This window comes from Equus quagga, chromosome 3 (assembly GCF_021613505.1).
Source record: "Equus quagga isolate Etosha38 chromosome 3, UCLA_HA_Equagga_1.0, whole genome shotgun sequence".
Taxonomy (NCBI): domain Eukaryota; kingdom Metazoa; phylum Chordata; class Mammalia; order Perissodactyla; family Equidae; genus Equus; species Equus quagga.
In genome coordinates, this window is record NC_060269.1 from 13,694,426 (window position 1) to 13,714,464 (window position 20,039).

Sequence of the window (20,039 nt, forward strand, 5' to 3'; positions counted from 1 at the left end):
GGTCGTCCCTTAAGGGGTGAATATTTACTGAGACGTCTTCTATGTGCTTAGAATTACACTAGCTACCTTGAAAGGAACTTAGAAGAAATAAAACAGATTTTGCCTTGTTTTATATAGAGACAAAACTATAAAACCAAAACTATAAACTTGGCAGGGGTAGAGATAATGAGAACACTTGCTCACAGATACTGGCACATATAGGGGTCAGGCGTTTTGCATATATTATCTCATTTAATTTAATCCTCACAAAAACCCAATGAGGTAGGTATTATTACCATTAATTTACAAAGAGGAACAGAGTTTTAAAGATTGTTTTTACCGCTATGAAGACAAGAACTAGTTTATCTTTTTAACTATAACGTTTCCAGGGTTCAGGACAGGCCCTGGCATGGCAGATGTTGGGAGCTGTTGGGTGAATGAATGAGTTGAGTAAACTGCTCAGCCAGCGAGGATCAGAGCCAGGAACCTAGCAATTAAAATTGCCTTTCTTAATCGTATCCAAACTGGGCTGGGTTCTGTGTTCCTTCTGATTCTACACCAAGTGCCTGTATTGTCTACTGACTCTAACCATACCCATCCTCTACAAAGAAAATTTTCCCCATCGACCATTGCAGTAGCAAACCTTGAAGATGGCACCCAACGATGCCCCATCTCCTGGTATTCACACCCTGGTGCAGCCCCCTCCTGCATGTACCAGGGTGGGTCTATGTCTGTGTCTGTGTGACTAACAGCATCCTAGAAAAGTGATGGTATGGTATGTCACTTCCAAAATTAGATTATAAAAGATTGCTGCTCTCTCTCTCTCTCATATCACTCTCCCTGGAAGAAGCAAGCTGCCACGTCACGAGCAGCCCTAGGCCCAAGTGATTAAGAACAGAAGCCTCCTGCTACAGCCATGTGAGTGAGCTTGTAAGTGGAATCTCCAGCCATAATCAGGTCTCCAGAGACTTGGGCCAGCCCCAGCTGACTGCTTGACCACAACCTCGTGAGTCCCTGGGCCGAAACTCCAGAACCCCCCAGCTAAGTTGCTCCCGAATGCCTGACCCTCAGAAAATGTATGAAGTAACAAATGTGTGTTGTTTTAAGCTGTCAAAATTGGCGGAAATTTGTTACACAGCAATAGATAACTAATGCAATCACAAATACATACAGAGAAGATAGGCTAGAGGAAAATCATTCTGAAAAACAGCTCCAAGTCAAGCTGTAATAAAAGTGACTCATAGAACCTCATATTAGTCAAAGGACAACAACACATTCTATTTCACTACTGGGCGGGACATGGACACTGGGGAGCAGGGTGGTCTTCAACGGAGGTAGCAGAGGAAACCACCTGCATGGTTTCTGGATTGAGAGGCACAAAAGTTCACCTACCCGCCCAACCTGACATGCTCTGATTCTGAAATTTTACTACTATTAATTTCATGAGATCTAAATGTTAACTTTAACACATTTTTAACATATTAGCTAGCAGCTAAGATGAGAAGAAAGGAACCAAAGGGGAAAAGAGGCATGGACAGATCCTGCCTAGGCGCGACCTTTATATGAAAGAAAAGAAGATGCAATACTTCATCACGAAGGAAGGAGAGTGTGGGGACTCAAAATACATCAAGGAAAGCATGGTGTAAATAACTTTACAATATATTTTTAAGAAATTAAACTGTTTTGCAAATTGTCAGTAGTTTCAAAAATAGTAAGTTCAGAAACAGGGAAGGTTTTTTAAAATCTGAATTTACGCTTATATAAACTATCTTAACTCCAAGATATTAGAGCACAGAGGTTAAGAGAGCAGACAGGAGAGAAAGATCACCTGGGTTCAAACCCCATCCAGATGCTCCCTGGCTGTGTGACCAGAGTGACTGAGACTCTGCGTGTCAGTGTGCTCATCTGACAAGGGAGACGGGAGTTACAGTGCCTTCCTCACAGGGTCACAGCAAGCACTTCGGTTAGAATACATATAACCACTCACCGGCACATGGGAAGCATTGACTAAGTGTTAGCTGCCATCATCATCATCGTTACTAAGGATTAACACATATTTCAAGGTTATCGCTATATATAACTTAAGAATTTTTCTATACTTATTTGCCCTGCCAATAAACTACAACCTGAATGGAAATAACAAATTGATAAGTAATATAATTCGCCGGCACCCTACAAGAACATACGGACACAGTAGGGCTGGTCCTTAAAACCTTATAGGACCAACTGCTTGTAATTTTACTTTAGTTTAAACTTTTACCCTAATGAAAGACAAATATGTACCTCACTGGAAGATAATCCATTAAAAGATCTGATAGTTATTTAACTGATATTTTTATGGTATTACTGAAAAAAATCATTACACAATTGCATCTTCCTATTCTGTAACAAATTCTAGAACATATTGTATAAATACCATTTGTATAAATCTGATAGGGAAAAAGAGAAATAGAGAAGAAAGAGAATTGGAAGAAAATATAATTTTGGGTATCAGTGATAAATCCTTCTGATATTTCTTTTTGTTGGTTGCTTGGTTGTATCACGGCTATTTGAATTTCACATCAACCCTATTTGACAAGCCTGCGGGTCTCGGTGGCTTGATGACAATGGACAAAGTCCTCTTCGTGCTTTAAAGACATCCAAGTTGCTGCACTCTTTGGAGATCCACATTTGATCTCCCAGCTCTGCCATATTAAAACATCACATGTTGCCAGAAACACTCCAGGATGGACTGCCTAAGAGGGTCCATCTTCATACACGGCAGAGGTAGGAGAACAAATATATAACAAAACAGCCCTCCTGGTAATGGAGAAACCAAATCAACGTGGGAATTGGGGCGGAGCTGTGTTACTATCATAAGCTGGGCCTAACGTCCAGGGCCCTCTTAACTTATTTAGACCATCCCCACAGCCTGCCACCCCTCATAAGGCAGACCAAGACCCAAATGCTTTTCCAATATGCTCCTTTTTCTGAGGACACCAAATCACCTTTTTCATTTACATACAACATATGTTATGTTGATAACATATTGTGAAAAGTCCCAGGGACGATATGACTGGAAATGTGTTCTTAAGAAAATGAGTTGTGACCCTCTCTCTCTGAAATGTCCAAAGAATTCAAAGTTTCAACTTTAAATGACATAACTCTATTTTAAACAGTTTTCTATCAAAAGATCAGATATTTTTAAAAGTCTGAAAAACATCTTAGCTCAAATATTTTTTTAAATTTTACAAGATATATTTTTCCTTTAGTGTAACAAAATTAACATTTAATAAGAATCATCCATTTCTTACAGAGCTTAAGAATTCTGTTTATTCATTTTAAGCCACATCTTTCACATTTAGAATTTTCTGGTTTATTTGGAAATATTTTTCACAAGTTTGAAAATACAGTTCAAATGATTATTCTGAAATGTGTGCATGTGGGAAGAATTGTTTGCTTACGAGATCCTTCTTCAATAATTCAGATACTTAAATTATCATTTCCAAAGCAAATTTTCCAAAATCAAATAAATTGCAAAACTAGAAATATAATCACGTCTCTGAGAAGGAGTTGCAATCTTTTGCCAAAACAGACCTCAAATTCTTAATCCCTTGTCCAAAAAATTGGACCAAGTATTGACGTTTTCCACCAAGCAAGCCACATAGCCACAAATGTTTCTCATTTACTCACTCCTGGGACATACAGCTCAAATAAAAAATTTCCTGAATACCCCAAATTTCAGATGCAAGTTGGAATGCAAGTGATTCATAATGTTATGCAGGAAACATTATGATCTTCCCTTACCAGCTCAATGTTTTTGGAATACAAACCTCAGGAGATTATCCCAACCAATGAGAAGGCTGACATCACTGTCAACCATGTGACCCAACAATTATGCTCTCCGCCCCTAGCTCAGATGTGATTCTGAACCCTGAGCACTGTGCGACTCCAGCTACTGTTCAAATAAGAAAGACACTACCTCAAAGAACCCAGCAGAGACCCACACTGTGCTCAAGGCAAGAACCACGGTCACAGTGCACTCGACCCCCTCCTAGGAAAGGTAGAGTCAAAGGAACGAAGGGCACTGTCATCTCTTCTGCCCTGAAAGACTCTCAGTATGCTCTCTGAACAGACACAGATTGTAATTAAATTCAAGGTGAAACTTCGCGGAGCCTCTCGTTAGTTTATGAGTCCTGTTCTAACCCCATCCCCACCTCCCCTCCTGTTATGAAGTCAAATGACGATTTCTTGGAGTACCAAAGTTGCAACAGTCATCTTCCGTAGATTCCTAGTTTCTTTCAAGGAAAGAAACACAGCAGATAGAGAGGAAGAAAAGCACTAGAATGAATGCACAGAATGAACATAAAAACTGTGTACGTCTTAGCAATTGTGATGACTAAAAAAGAGAAGTGTAGGGACCGGCCTGGTGGCGCAGTGGTTAAGTTTGCACGTTCCACTTCAGCAGCCCAGGGTTTGCCAGTTCAGATCCCGGGTGAGAACATGGCACCACCTGACAAAAGCCATGCTGTGGTAGACGTCCCACATATAAAGTAGAGGAAGATGGGCACGGATGTTAGCTCAGGGCCAGTCTTCCTCAGCAAAAAGAGGAGGATTAGCAGTAAAGTTACCTCAGGGCTAATCTTCCTCAAAAAAAATTTGAAAAAAAAAAAAGAAGTGTAGGGGGCTATAATATGACGAAACACATAGAGCACAGAATAGCAAATGTGGGCAGTAAAAGATGGAGAGAAACACTTAGATAACCATAGAGAGCATTATAAGCAAACGTACAGTTAAAAGAACTCCTAGACGAGGATGACCTGAGGGTGTCTGAGGCAAAACTCAAAGCTGAGCATATAACGCCTGCAAAGTCGGGGCAAATAGAGAGCCACTGATACTTCAGAAATAACACCCAGTAAGAAGGAACTTCTCAAAGTAAAGGATTTTGAGGAAAGCTTAAAATCATTATTTAAGTACATGGAGAAAAGAATCTAGTTTAAACAGAATAATATCCTGTAAAACACAATAATGAAGAACTTACAAAACAATAGATTTGCCTAAAGTACAGCTCATGATTCTACAGGCAATTTTGATATTGGCAACATTTACAAAGAAACACTCAAACTGAGTCTGTAAATTAAAATTGTCACATAACTGAAGATCCTGTAGATGAGTTTGTCTCACGAAACCATGAAAAAATATAAAATACTTGAAAAAAATTTCATGTCTACACAAACAGAAAAAAAGACCAGTTTAACTTTGTAGTTGGATCAAGGCACATCATGAATAATCAAAAAAGTGCCTTGAATTATCTCTAATTGCCAAAAGATTCTATTTTCCATCCCAACCCAGCCTTTTGGTAAGAGTCATCTCTCATTTATCCATACAAAAAGAGACAGTAATCACATTGGTCATCCAATACTTACTTGTACTGAAAAAGTTTCATTAGCTAATAACACCAGGAAATGGAATATTCTAGACAACTCTTTTCTGATTGCTTTAAAACCTAATTCAGTGCATTTTCTTTCTTGCCAGTGTTGGTTTTGTACTCAGAATTGAGTGAAATCAGCATAACCCTCAACAAATTATTAAACTCTCAGAGTTTTTATGAATAAATGACATGATGTATATGATGCTTCTAGAACAATGTACATGGTTAATACTCAAAATGTTAGTTCTCTTATTCTCTTCCCTCCCCTCTTGCTTCTGCCAATCATAGCTTGGCTTTCTTTTCTGCAGTTTCGGATCCAGGAGTTCGGTTTTCACATGGGATCAGTCACTTCCCTGACAGAATGCAATGTTTCTCTATTTTCTTAATCATCTGATCAATGACTTTTAATTATAGGGCCCCTCTAAAAACTTATTGCCTTAACTTTTTCTCTTCTTGCCCTAATTTCCACTGAGGGATAATCTAAGTTCAACTCATCGTTTACATCAGAACTTAACGTTATGTGCAGCACTATACTAGGATACAGAATTCAATAAAATATGGTTCCCACCTGGGATGGTCAATTTTATATGTCAACTTCTCTGGGCCATGGGGTGCCCAGATAGCTGTTCAAACAGTATTTTGGGTGCTTCTGTGAGAGTGTTTTTGCATGATATTAACATTTAAATAGACAGACTTGAGTAAAGCAGATTGTCCTCCACAATGTGGGTAGGCCTTGTCCAATCAGTTGAAGGCCTGAATAGAACAAAAGGATGACCCTTTCCTGAGTAAGAGAGAATTTTGCTGCCTAATGGCCTTCAAACTGGAACATCTGCTCTTGAGCCTGACAGCCTTTGAAGTAGGACATCGGTTCTTCCTGGTTCTACAGCAGCCTTCCAGTCCTCAGCCTCGAACTAGTACATCAGCTCTTCCTTATTCTACAGTAGCTGTGGCCTTTGAACTCAAGGTGGGACCATAGGTTCTGCAGATTTTGGACTTGCCAGCCTCCATAACTGCATGAACCAACTTCTTATAATAAATCTCTCTGTGTGTCTCTGCCCCACTGTCTCTGTCTCTATAGATATAGATACAGATATAGATAGAGATAGATAGATAGATTCTGCTGGATCTGTTTCTGTGGAGGCCGTGACTAATACACCACCCTCAAGAAGCTCAAAGTCTAGTCATGAGGATACACCCACATAAACTTTCTCCGTGAAGCCTTTCCCAATCAGTAACACAGAATATTGTGTGATGAGCCAAATAAACCATCAAACAAAAAAAAATCAATAAACCTTCACTGAATGTATTAAAAGGACTTGAAAGCAAGACCTGCCCAGGACAATATCAGATCATGTAATTCATGCCCTCAAGAATTCTCGTAAAGTGAGTGATCTGGTGTCAATTTACAGTGAGGCCCACCCTGTCCTGAATATACTGACTAGATGAGATTTCTCTGCTTTTATGATTTAGTTACTGTTATTTGAAGCAGGTCGTTGGGAAGTAAATTTAAAACACAGAGTACAGTTACAAATTAGTTCACTCCCCTCACAGAGCAACAAGAATAATAAGCAGCATCATACTAGTAACTAATAAGCAGCAGGTAAGCTCACTTGAATGGCAGCCAAGTTCTTCTGCTCCTGAGATGGTGCCTCGTGAACGAAGCGAAGCCAGTTGGAGTGTCGTGGGTTGGTAGCATCCAAAATGTACAGAACTTCTCCCTTACTCCCACGAACCTGCAACATAAAAGGCTCCTGAATTTGTACTTGAAGTCAGGATTGGCCATTCTAAAAATCTCCAGGCTAGAACATGATATTTTTCATAAGCATAGACCTTTCTTATTAATAGGGTTGAATAGATGCTGGATTAACATCCATTCTTCCCCTTAGACCCTACTATTTCATTTGGCAGATGGCTAGACGACTCACAATTATGACCAACTCCCAGAAACAACCTGTGCTGATCGCTCTTTACTGGCGAAAATTATTTCTTTGCATATAAATTTTTTAATCTATGTGTTAAACTGCAATTGTTCAGGGGATAACCATAACGGCAACTCGTGCCCTTTCTTCCACAGAGAAGGCAGCACTGTTCTCCAATTAAAGGGGGTGGAGCTGGAACAATCCTTTCAACTTCCCTCTCCACCTGCTTATCGAGTCCTTTCCATGTGAGGAGAATTTGCCAATCTATCCAGTGGAATCTGACACCCAATGAGCCACAATTTCCCATTTTATCTAGTGGATGAATATAATCCACTTTGTCTTTTCATGGTCTGCTCACGGCTTGCTGTGAACAACAGTGGGCTCTCTGCCTCTTGTTTCATGCCCTAAGCCCTCCTGGTCAGATCTACTCAACTTTCAATTCAAGGGAGGGGGTAACTGCCAAAGGAGCAGGTCACCACTGGACACTCTTGAATCCAAGCTGCTTTGAATCGAACATCTCTAGAACCCCTGTGCTGTAGGGTACTGGGTACTTGCTCAGCTTAATAAAACATATACCAATCTCTATCCAACACTAATTTTGTGTTTATATTCAAGTGCAACCCAGGAGAGGAGAGGAGAAGGAATGAGTGATCAGCACTCCACATCTCCAACACCAACTGACACAAATGTACCGACTACAAATTCACCTTCGCAGACCTGAGTTGGGGAAAAACAAATTCCAGATTTCCAAAATCTTATTTTATAAAATAAAGCACAACCAGCCTAATGAGGTATGTATTTTCATGATACATTTGGACAATCGTTCATTCACTCAACAAATACTTACGAAGTCCCTACCGTGTGCCAGATACTGCTTAAGGCACTGGGACCCTTTCAGCGAATGAGATGGATGAAGCCTGATGTCACAACACTTAAGAATAAAAAGAAAAAAAAGCATAGAAGAGAAATTCAAGTAAAGCTAAGCGCTTGAAGACAACTAAAGCACTAGGAGGACACAGAGCGAGGATGTGACCAGGGAACCAGGCAAAGAAAGGGTTACTGAGGATCTAGTTAACAACTAACATAGTCTGTCCAGCGTTTTGCAGTCAAAGAGAAACTATGTGTTCTGTTTTGCATAAATTGATGTCCCCGTTTTGCAGATGTTGCTGTTTTGAAGACAAACTCACATCTTTGCAGGACTCCCCAAATTGTTCCAGCACCAGGCATCCTAAAGTTACCTTAACTCATTAGCATCTTAAATTCTCTTCCTCTAGGAGGGTCCAAAAAGCCATTTTTAGATGATTAGATGTATGTAATAACATGTTTACCTGCTACGCATGTGCCTTAAAAGAGTACAGTTGTTACGTGCTTATTACAAATAAACCTGCTATGCTCTGCTCGCTTGTGTATAAAGTCTCCGTTGGCACTGACCTCGGGGAGATGCTGCTTTGGCAGCTATCCCCGGTGTCCTCCACTGTTTGTGCAAGCAATAAACCTCTTCTTCACCTACTTCTGCCTTGGTTGTGCTTTTTAGCTCTGAACTCACCAGGAGACAAAACCAGTGAGTTCGGTTCAAGGAGAGACGGGCTGTCTCAGAAGAGGTGGTCAGGCAGCGCCTCCCTGATGAGGGGAGGTGAGAAGAGTTCCAAAGGGAGGGAGGGTACAGGCCAGTGGACAGCTGAGGAAAGAGTGTTTCTAGGCAGAGGGAGCAGCAAGGAAAAGGCAAGTAGAAAGGCCCTGAGGTGGAAACAAATTAGGTCTGTTCAAGGAACAGCAAGGCCATGGGGCTGGAACAGAAGGAGCAACCGAGAAAATGGTGGGCATTAAGATAAGACAAACAGGCACAGGGCAGATCACCCACCGCCATACAGACCAGGAAGCCATCCACAGAGGTCAAGTTACTCAAAAAGCTGTTATATAAAAACATCTGCTACATGTACTGCAAAGACTGACATTTCAAGATTCTAACATCCAGTGTCTACAAAAAAATACATTTAGCCTGCTCCTACTGTCTTATATACTACCATGCTTCTCAAACAATTCTTGTTTCCTTCAACGCCCAATAAAAATCTAATGAAATGCCAGACTATCATTGGGAAGCAGGAATTTAATTTTTGATATTGTAATTGCCAAAAAACAAATTTAGGACTATAGCTAACATATAAATAATCTTTATATGTCCCATGTTTAGGTGTGAAGCGATGAGCATTTGTAATACTTGTCACTAAATAACAAACTCAGGCTGAGAAGATCTGCTTTGGGAGGTGCTCGGGAATTGTCCTGCCCACCCTCTGCTCAGAAGCCTGGGTGCCCGCTGGGTCATGGCACAGACGTCCAGCAGCGCTGCCATGATAGAGAGAAAGGACCCTGGACGCCTCTCCTCAAAGAGGACACCAATCCACATTTCTCTAAGCAGAGTAAATAAATAATCTTCAATATTTGGGTATAAAGTCTCCTTTCCAGTTTCCTCCATAGCTACACTAACAAAACTATTTATATTAACGACCAACTAAATTAAACTGAGCAGGTAGCAAAGACATTAGACACTTGAAAGAGAATCCTTCTCAGAACTGAAATTGAAAATCTACAACTGTTGTTGAAATTGGCACAATCCAACTAATTTTCTGTGGGGAAAGCCCACACGTCTCCATTTGAGAAGACAACACTACTTACAGAAACTAGCTAACAGCCTCCGTCATACGTTTGTTAGCCAGTCTGAAGTACAATAGATATCAGATGTGTCTGACATTTGGAATTCTTTCTTCAAAGACGTGAAACATAACAAAGATGTCTCTTGGCTTATTACCGGAGGCACACGTACCGGGGGCACTGTTTCTTCTCTGTGCATTTCAGCCTTTTCCCAGGCCCTTTGGCTCCAACTATGTCCAACTACTCAGCATTAATGTCCCATTGTCCTTCCCTGTCCATTAGATGTAGGCGCTTTCTGGTTATCTATTACCTTCTCACACCGTATTCCAGCTTCAAAGAAATGCACGATTCAATTTTACACTGAAATCTTTATGAAATTTGTCACGTTCAATACATCCAAATTTACAAACTGATTTACCTACTTATATTCTCATAACATCGCTATCACAGGCAGCAATATACTCTAGTTGCCGATACATTCATATTTGAAATAACTTTTTTGTTCATTAACAGAGCCACTGCTCATTCATTTTATTCTAAACTCCCTTACCCAAAGGACTTTTAAGTTCCTACACAGCCTTTGCTGGCTACCTGTTTTCTCCAACTCTTGAGTGGCCGGTGGTTTCCTTGCTGCACCACCCCAGTCTCCAACACTCAGTAAAGCTGTTAGATTCTGGTTCCCTGACTGATCTTCCTATCCTAAGCACAGCATTCTCTTCACTGAAGTGTCTAGAAGAGACATGCAAAGATAATCTAACCCATCCTTCCTCTCCCCAGAGAAACCAAATCAAAACAACTTCAGACAGATGGCTATTATTAAAGTCTTCATTTGTCTATTTCAATTTGATACTGAGCCTTGAGGTAATAAATTGAGCATTTTTAAAGTCTAATGAATAAAGAAGATTCAAAATTCATTCGTATCACGTTCCAGCATCTAACTAATCTTTGCAGCCAAAGTGTATATTTTTTTCCTGTCAAAACTAGTCTTCCAAATACCATCTTCTTCCATCTGAATTTTCATGCAAATGAAGTATATTGGATACTGTCCCCCTGAGGATCGTCTTCCGCATACCTGGGGCCTATAATGAAGTCAACACTGTCATCTTGCAGTCAAAACCATATTAATTCCAAACTCTGATTTCCACAGCCTTCCTAAGCCAGTTAGTTACACACAAAAAAGCTAGCTAAACGGGGAAATGGAATGAAACCCTCATGTGAAAATGAAAACCTTTACGCTTCAATAGTCGTTCACATCTCTGTGACTTTGCTACTTCATATTAAATGAAAATGATCACGGTGTGGAAACCCGGCAGGTTCTTGTCCCTGTTAAACGCTACAACACCACTTTTCAAGTGTCCGAGAGAATGTGGCACCATGGATCTGTCACTTTGTCCAGAGTCCAGATTAGCAGGATTGCATATAAGTCACAGTAGATTCTGTCCTCCCAGCCCGTCAAGGACAGAGGGGATCACAAAAAGACTCAGCTCAATACCAGAAAACCCTCATGTGAAAGTGAAAGAAAAAAACTGGAAATAGGTCATCAATACAAATTTTCTTCCCCTAAATTTAAATATTTTCTTTTTTTTTTTGAGGAAGATTAGCCCTGAGCTAACTGCTGCCAGTCCTCCTCTTTTTGCTGAGGAAGACTGGCCCTGAGCTAACATCCGTGCCCATTTTCCTCTACTTTATATGTGGGATGCCTACCACAGCATGGTGTGACAAGCAGTGCCATGTCCACACCCAGGATCTGAACCAGTGAACCCCGGGCCACTGAAGCGAAACGTGCAGACTTAACCGCTGCACCACCAGGCCAGCCCCTAAATATTTTCTTTGTTAATTGGGCCCACTATAGATAGAGAAGCTTCTTTATTATTTGGAGGGTTAATTTTCACAGGAGAGGGGTTTACAATGTTACTTTATTATTTCTGTTCAATCATTTTGAATGCCCAAGCAATTCTTCCCTCACTACATACAGGCCATCAGGGTTTCCAGGGCAAAGCTAATGAGACAGATTTGTTCCCGGATGTGGTGCAATGTAACCCATAGAATTTTATTTAACATATGGTGAAATTTAATGCAGTGAAATATCATCAGTTCCAAAAAAGGTAGCAATAATGTCCTTAATAAGAAGTCACAATATGTTACACTGCAGGATTTATTTCTTAAAGAAAATATATTTCTCTTTTTGTCAACAAGACTTTTCAAAGGTAGTTTTTTTTTTTTTGGAGGAAGATTAGCCCTGAGCTAACTACTGCCAGTCCTCCTCTTTTTTTTTTTTTTCTTTTTTCGCTGAGGAAGCCTGGCCCTGAGCTAACATCCATGCCCATCTTCCTCTACTTTATATGTGGGACACCTACCACAGCACGGCTTGCCAGGCATGCCATGTCCGCACCCGGGATCCGAACCGGTGAACCCCAGGCCACCGAGAAGCAGAATATGCACGCTTACCCGCTGTGACACGGGGCTGGCCCCTCCAAGGCAGTTTTAAGCACTAAGATTTAGAGTAAAGATGTCTTTAGAGTATAAAATGTCATCATATTTTTGTATTTAAATTACAGGCATTCTTCCTGCAATTGTCGTCAACTGAAGAAGGCCAGGTGCCTTGCCTTTGGTGTTGAATTCACCAGACTTCAGGAGATCTTTGGGAGCACAAAAAACCAACTGTGCTCAAGCAATCCACTCTGATAGCACACTGCTATGAGATTTAAATCAAAGGGACAGACACTTTCAGAAATCAGCAAGGATCATCTCTAGGAAACTGTAGTGATTTATAGTTTCCAAGCAAAGGGCAGGTTGTTTGTTCCTTTTGATTTTTCAAAGGATTCTGTCTAAAATTCTTGCTCGCTTTGGTGGTTATAAACACACCCTCCCCACATACATACACATCACTGAAACGTATCTGCTTGTATATCCTCCCCCCGATACTATCTAATAATAGGATATATTAGACCCAGGGATTCCCCGGCCTTCAGATGAGAAAGCAGAGGGAGAGAAAACACAGGCTCTTACAGATCCTTGTCTCTTTACTGACAAGCACCCAAAATATACACACGAAGTTAGGTAAAAAGACTGACGAGAAAAATAGTCTCTTTTTCATTACATATTCAAGCTGAAATGAACCTCAGGAAGGCATTCTGGAATGGATACAAATGCTGGACTAAGGAGCTGGCCCCGTGGCTGAGTGGTTAAGTTCACACGCTCTGCTGCAGGCGGCCCAGTGTTTCATTGGTTCGAATCCTGGGCGCAGACATGGCACTGCTCATCAAACCACGCTGAGGCAGCATCCCACATGCCACAACTAGAAGGACCCACAATGAAGAATACACAACTATGTACCGGGGGGCTTTGGGGAGAAAAAGGAAAAAATAAAATCTTTAAAAAAAAAAAAAATGCTGGACTAAGAATCAAAAACGTGTTGATTGCGCCCAGCCCTGTGACCGAGTGGTTAAAGTTCCACATGTTCTACTTCAGCAGCCTGGGTTCACAGGCCCAGATCCTGGGCACAGACCTACACACTGCTCATCAAGCCATGCTGTGGCAGTGTCTCACATACAAAATAGAGGAAGACTGGCACAGTTGTTAGCTCAGCAACAATCTTCCTCAAGCAAAAAAAGAGGAGGCTTGGCAATGGATATTAGCTTAGGGATAATCTTCCTCAGCAAAAAAAAAAAAGGTGTTGATTAACCTTGATAATCTGGTTTATATCCACGTGTCATCCAAGCCCTGACTGTATCACTTTGAGTGAGTCATTTCCTCACTCAGCTGAGGCGCAGTCTCCTGACCTCTAAAATGGGGATGACAGTCTCTGCCCTGCGACCTCACAGAAGCTGTGCAAGCATCAAAAGGAATAAAACCCATGACAGTTCTGTATACCAATGGATATTATGCAAACATAAAGCATTAGGAAACTGAGGCTCACAGTAGAGTCTTCGAATTTCTGAAGGTGGGAGTCTCTCCTCCGTTTTCTCTTCTACAAGACAAATAACGTTTTCCTTGTCTATGTGATTTTAACTTCCTTCACCATCCCGGTTGTCCTCTTAGGGACGAGCACTAATTTGTCAAAGCTCTCTTAACATGGGACAGAATACAGCACACCAAGGACTATTCTGACCCATGATCTGGGCGTGCTTTCTATTGATGCAGCTTCAAATCATAAAAGCTTTTTCAGTTGCCATACCTTACACTTAGCTGAGGTGGCCTTTGTCATCAAGCAGCCTGTATTAAGGAAGTCCACGTGATACCATCCAAGACACAAAGACAAGCTGAACTGAGCAACTCAGTCAGGGTTAAGTGGCTGAGCAAATCCTATCCTTGGGTGATGGACTACTCAGAAATGGAAGCCTTTTATTGGATATGGTCTCAATAAATATTTTATTCAATGAAAGTTCAGCTAGTATGTCATTCTTTTTTAACTGCCATTGCCCTTATTTCCTTTAAAAGTTCAAAAATATTTTATGAGAGGTAATGAGAGACTTACTGTAAAACTTTTAAAAGCACTTCATGTCTTACTTTTCAAAATACTTTTAAAATTGGGCTAATTTTTTAAAAGAAGAAATAACTGAAATAAACGGAAAGACAGTGAAAAGTATATCGTTTTTCCACAGTAAATTTATGAGAAAGTCTTAAGTGTAGCCACTGTCCCTTTCTAGTTTTACAGAAGTGTTCAGGTATTCAGATTTCAGTGACATTTTTGGACAGGCAAGTTTTTTACGGCATAAATAAAGTGAATTTAGTTGACGTCAGCTTACTATCCCTATTACTCAAGGGGTTTTCTTTAAAGATCAGGCAAGGGTTAGCGCCTGAATACTGTGACATCTATTTTGACTACTTTCTGGCTTTTTTCTTTACGTGGATTTTTTCAATATCATAAGGCAGATGAGTTCTCTAAGGAGTTGGAAAACCACATCGCTCGAGTCGGCATGTCTTGTCACAGTTTGGTGGCATCCATCAGATCCATCAGAAATGATTCAAGAAACTCTAAATCTGGTTAACGTTTTATGAGTCTATCGCGTTGCCCATTTTTTTCATACGGACTTGAGGCCTGCACAGATCTCAAGCCTTACAGTCGGCTTTTGCAGAACACTCCCCGTGGCGTACAAACACGGCACACAAACTGTGCCAAGTAAGAAGTAAAGTTTAGTAGCAAAACTCTAATCGTCGACATGAAAGCATTTGAAAGAGTGGGTTGTGATATTCTCCGAGATCCAGAGATTATAGTTTTGGTGGTGTTTTTCAAAGAAGATGCTTTGTATCTGAAAACGTCTCTGTGAAGGCTACAGAGACACTGAATAACAAAGAGCACTGTGCAGTCCACAGGGGAAAAAACGGGAAAAAAGATGCACTTTTCCTTTGATCCTGATCTCCTAACCCAAATTCCATGGCTGTAGTCCTTGTGTTTTCAGATTTTTCCTAAATACAGTTTTTCTACAGCTATTAAAATTGAAACTGCCCATTTAAATGAACTGTATTCTCTCCATTCACATCTGCAAAATGCATACAATTCGACACAGAAACACATCAGTTATCTTAGTATATGAATGCACCTAAGGCAGTCAATATTTCCCAGTTACTAACGTTCATCCTTTCCCTTCTCATCACCATCCAAAAATCACAGTTCTGTGCTGAAGAATTCTAAAAAGTCACATCAGTTATCAGTAAACAACACTGATTGAATAACACTTACTGTATGTTTCTTTACTGGTTATTTCAAAATGTGTTATGAAAAGCCACAAACGAAATTCTAGAACACAGTTCCTTTACTCAACATCTTCAGTATTAATGAGGAAACAGAAAACAGTAATTAAAAAAAAAAAAAACGGGGCCAGTCAAGTGGCAGAACAATTAAGTTTTCAAGTTCCACTTTGGCGGCCCAGGGTTCGCTGGTTTGGATCCTGGGTGCCAACCTATGCACTGCTTGTCAAGCCATACTTGGTAGGCATCCCACATATAAAGCAGAGGAAGATGGACAAGGATGTTAGCTCAGGGCGGGTCTTACTCAGCAAAAAGGGGAGGATTGGAGGCAGATGTTAGCTCAGGGCTAATCTTCCTCAAAAAAACAAACTCATTCACAAAGCAAGGTACTGATTATTACAAAGTAGATATATATATATGAACTTCATTCATTCATTTCAAAAACATGTAGTACACACGGATGTCAAGTAACATACAGTGCCAGGTCCTGAGAAGGCACCAGAGTGAAAAGTCAACGTTAGAGAAGAGTATGTTATGAAAAGCTTCCAGGAGAGAAGGCAGGTGCTCAGAAAAAGTAAAGCTAGCAGGCCTGAGGCCGATATGCTTAGAAGGGCCTGCTTGTAAGTCTGGCCCTTGGCTGGCATGTGGGCACTTGGGTTCTCAAGCTGTCCTCAGTCAACAGTTAACAGATAAGCATGGTTCACTATGCCAAAACTGTGTAACAATATGGTTTAGGCTGAACACACCTGCTTTTCTTCTGGGAATCTAGAATTTTGATATGTGCTAAGCAGACAGTAGCCAGAAGCCCCCAGTAAAAACCTTGGGCACTGAATTTCTAATGGGTTTCCTTGTACAGAAACATCACATGCAGGTGTCTGTATTTTCATTACTGGGAGAAGAGCGTGCTGTGTGTGACCCCTCACGGGAGGGAGAAAGCATACGGAAATCTACACATAGGTTCCTCCAGACTCTGCCTGTGCCGTTCTCCTTTATTATCTAGCTTTATATCCTTACTACATCACTGTAGTGTTAGCCATGAGTACAACCGCATGCTGAGTCCTATGGGTCCTTCTAGAAAATCTCTGAATGTGGAGGTGGTCTTGGGGACCCCCAACACACAAGATGAGTTTAGTTCCAGGTGATGAACGAATGGGATATAAATTTGTCAACAGAAGAGGCAGAAGGTCATTTCTAGATCAACAGTTTCTTCATATACATATTTAACTTACACAAATTAAAGTACATCCATTCAACCAAAGGAAAAAATAATAAAAAAATCATAGAAAGAAAATAAATTTAAATAGTAAGGACCATTCCTTTTCATGGCCCATAATTTTAATTATATGAGGTTGCTGTCTTATCAACTGGTTTCAGAACTTAAGCCTTGCATAAGATGTGACTCCACTGTAGAGAAAGTCATCTCAATGAAAGAATGGTAGAACAGCTTAGTCATTTTGGGAAGAGGAGGCAAGATGAATGATATCAGTAAATTTGGTTGGGAAGACACAGTTAGTAAAACAACAACGGAACTTGGGGCCAGCCCAGTGGCATAGTGGTTAAGTTCACACAATCAGCTTTGGCGGCCTGGGGTTCACGGGTTTGGATCCTGGGTGTGGCCCTATGCTCCACTCATCAAGACATGCTATGGTGGCGTCCCACATACAAAACAGAGGAAGACTGCCACAGATGTTAGCTCAGGGATAGTCTTCCTCACCAAAAAAAATTCAAAAAACAAAATACAATAGAACTCAAAGTTGCCAGTTCAAGTAGCAAAATCAGAGAAACAACAGGAAATAAACAGGAAATGTATGAATTAGGATGCTTTGTCCTTCATCTAACAGAAACTTCAATGGCTAAGACTAATCAGGATGCACCTCCATGGGGGTCATCTTCTTGCATATAATATACTGCTGCATGGAAGACAAACGGAAACTTGGCCAACATCTTGATTCAAGTGGGAAAGATGAAGGGGGATAGATAATGGTGGGCAACCAACATCTCTAATATGCAGGATAGATTATGTGTGGAGGGAAAACTTTGTGAAACGGGAAAAAAACTAAATAGGCTATTACAATGACCTAAATTTGAATTACTAAGGCTCTGGAAAGAGGTAATGGCTATAAAAATGAAAACGATGGGTAACTGCAAAATAAACATCTGGGTATAATCTGTTTAAGAAACTGATATGAGGTACAAGCCAAAGAAAGAGCTGCAAATACTCCAGAATGGCAAGCCTGAGTGATCTGTATCATTGATGCTCATGGGAAACTGAAAGGCCACATCTATTTGAAGGAAAACAGTAAACAGGAAGACAAAAGCCTGGCATTCAACTTGGGAATTTTCATAGATAAAAAGGAAATCTAAAAAGAAATGTCCTTTGAAACTAAAAAACAGAGCCAAGGAGGGAATGAAAGACGAGGGTGGGAGGTGTTGATTTAGAAGCCTTGAACACAAATAAAGCTGGTACCTGATATCTGAAAAGCAGAGCATAGAAGGAGAAAATCAGACAGGCCAACCTTGCAGGACATATGAATCTGAGGCAGACAAAACCAGAACAGACACGCACATTTAAGGCAACCACAGAAAGGAATACAAGCACAAAAATTAAGTGAGATTTATGCTATATGCAAGCAGAGAGGAAAGTAAAAAATTCCTCTCAAACCTTCCTCCCATAGATGTAGCGCATCAGGTGGCTTGGCCAAGGATCCCAACTCTCCATCTCCTAGCAGTGTCACAATACAGTGAAAAGACGTGAAAATGAGACCATCACATATAAAGCACAGAAGGCCCCTTGAGTGCCAAAGAACGGGATCAGCAAGGGCAACTGACATTGTCCCCTCGAGTTAAGGAGTCTTCAGAAAAAAAGTCTTCTCCAAGAAGCTGATCTCTACTTGCTCCTGCAGGATTTAGGCTCCTCACTCACAATTTCTAGCTAAAGCTCTTATTTCCTATCATCCAAATGAAAACCGAAGGACTGGCTCACAAGGGGCCACAACATCCATGTTGTACACACTTCTCTCTTACCGTAGCTCATTTTCTAGAATTCTGCCAAAAGGTTTATGTTGCCAGGAGGTGGGATCACTGGAACAGGAATCTCTCCCGGCTGCAGACCAAGTGAATCTGGCACCAGTAACTGCTCTGGCAGCAAAAGGCCTGGCAAGGAACACTGGCCGAACCTAGGGCGCAAACACCGCAGCAGAGGGTGTTTTCTGATAAAGAAAGCTGGGGCTCTTCCCTCCATCTGATTTTCTCGCAGGTGGCATTCTAGGCCTGGACCATGAGAGTCCATGGGAGCGAGAACTCCCCTGGAGGCGGAGTCCTTCACAAAAGGAATCTTGGGCGTCCCAAGGGATCCTTCAGGAATGTGGTCCCTTCCAGAGATCTGCAACTTGCTGGACTGAGGCCTCCGACTGCCACTCAGGCCACTTAATCCTCACTCTCAACTCCTCTCACCTCCGAGGCCAGCTCATGGACTGTTTAAGATGAATACGGGTGGACGCTGCGATTATTCAGTGCTTGCTATTGCTGAGTCTGCCATGACATCAATCCTGCTCTGACTGCATTTATTTGCTCTCCTGTGGGACAATCTAGTGTCTCCTTCCCGACCTAGTGCCTAAGTGACTGGGTTCCTACCCAGCTTGTTTTACACCCAATGTAGTCACTCTGTTCCCTGAATTCCTTTTCCTCAATCCCGACCTTTTCCTGACAGGATCACAGTCTCCCACTGTTGGAATCGCCCAAGGCCAGATGGAGGCCAGCCCCAGGCCCTACCAGCTGGCGCTCTCTGGTCCTCTACACGCCAGCAGTCCCACTCTTCTGGGATGGGTGACCGGGATGGTGGATTATAGTTCCTGGGCATTAATTCAGACACTCCTCATAGACGGATCTCCTGGCTTCTCATCTACCCTCGGACTCAAATCTCACCCAAACCTGGACCTGGTTCTGGCTCAGATGCTCTTCCTCTTTCTGAGAAAGAACACCCACCAGGACTTCTGGTCCAGACTTCCCTAGTCTGACCCGCCCTCACTGCCATCAGAGCTTCCTAAACTGTTCTTGCTGAGATGTCAAGAAAAGCTCTTAGATTTGGGGCATGTTCTAACAAGGATCCATTATCTGAACATAAACTGCATTTTCATAATTGAATGTTTTCCACATTGACTCAAAATCTATCTTCAAATCCATGGTCCACACTGCCGTCAGAGTTCTCTTGGTAATTCACCCATCTCCTCACACCAGTGCCTGTTTAGAAACGCCCATTTTCTGCCTAAGTCCAAACTCCTCAGCATCACCTAGAGGACCCGTCACGTGCTGGCCACTCAGCTCAGGCCCTCTCCCCATCTCCCACTGCACTGCACACAGGTACACACCCCACACACCTGGCCCCGGCCAGC

At 41.5% G+C, this 20,039-nt stretch overlaps 1 protein-coding gene across 2 annotated transcripts in view; it reads right to left on the minus strand.

Annotated features, from left to right (window-relative positions):
- The window catches only part of PRDM5 (PR/SET domain 5), a 185,679-nt gene that overhangs the window by 114,947 nt on the left and 50,693 nt on the right, over nucleotides 1-20,039 (minus strand). For both annotated transcript variants that reach the window (XM_046655654.1, XM_046655653.1), the window contains exon 3: nucleotides 7,000-7,122. In XM_046655654.1, the coding sequence (XP_046511610.1) occupies nucleotides 7,000-7,122 (123 nt within the window). The remainder of the gene's footprint in view (nucleotides 1-6,999; nucleotides 7,123-20,039) is intronic.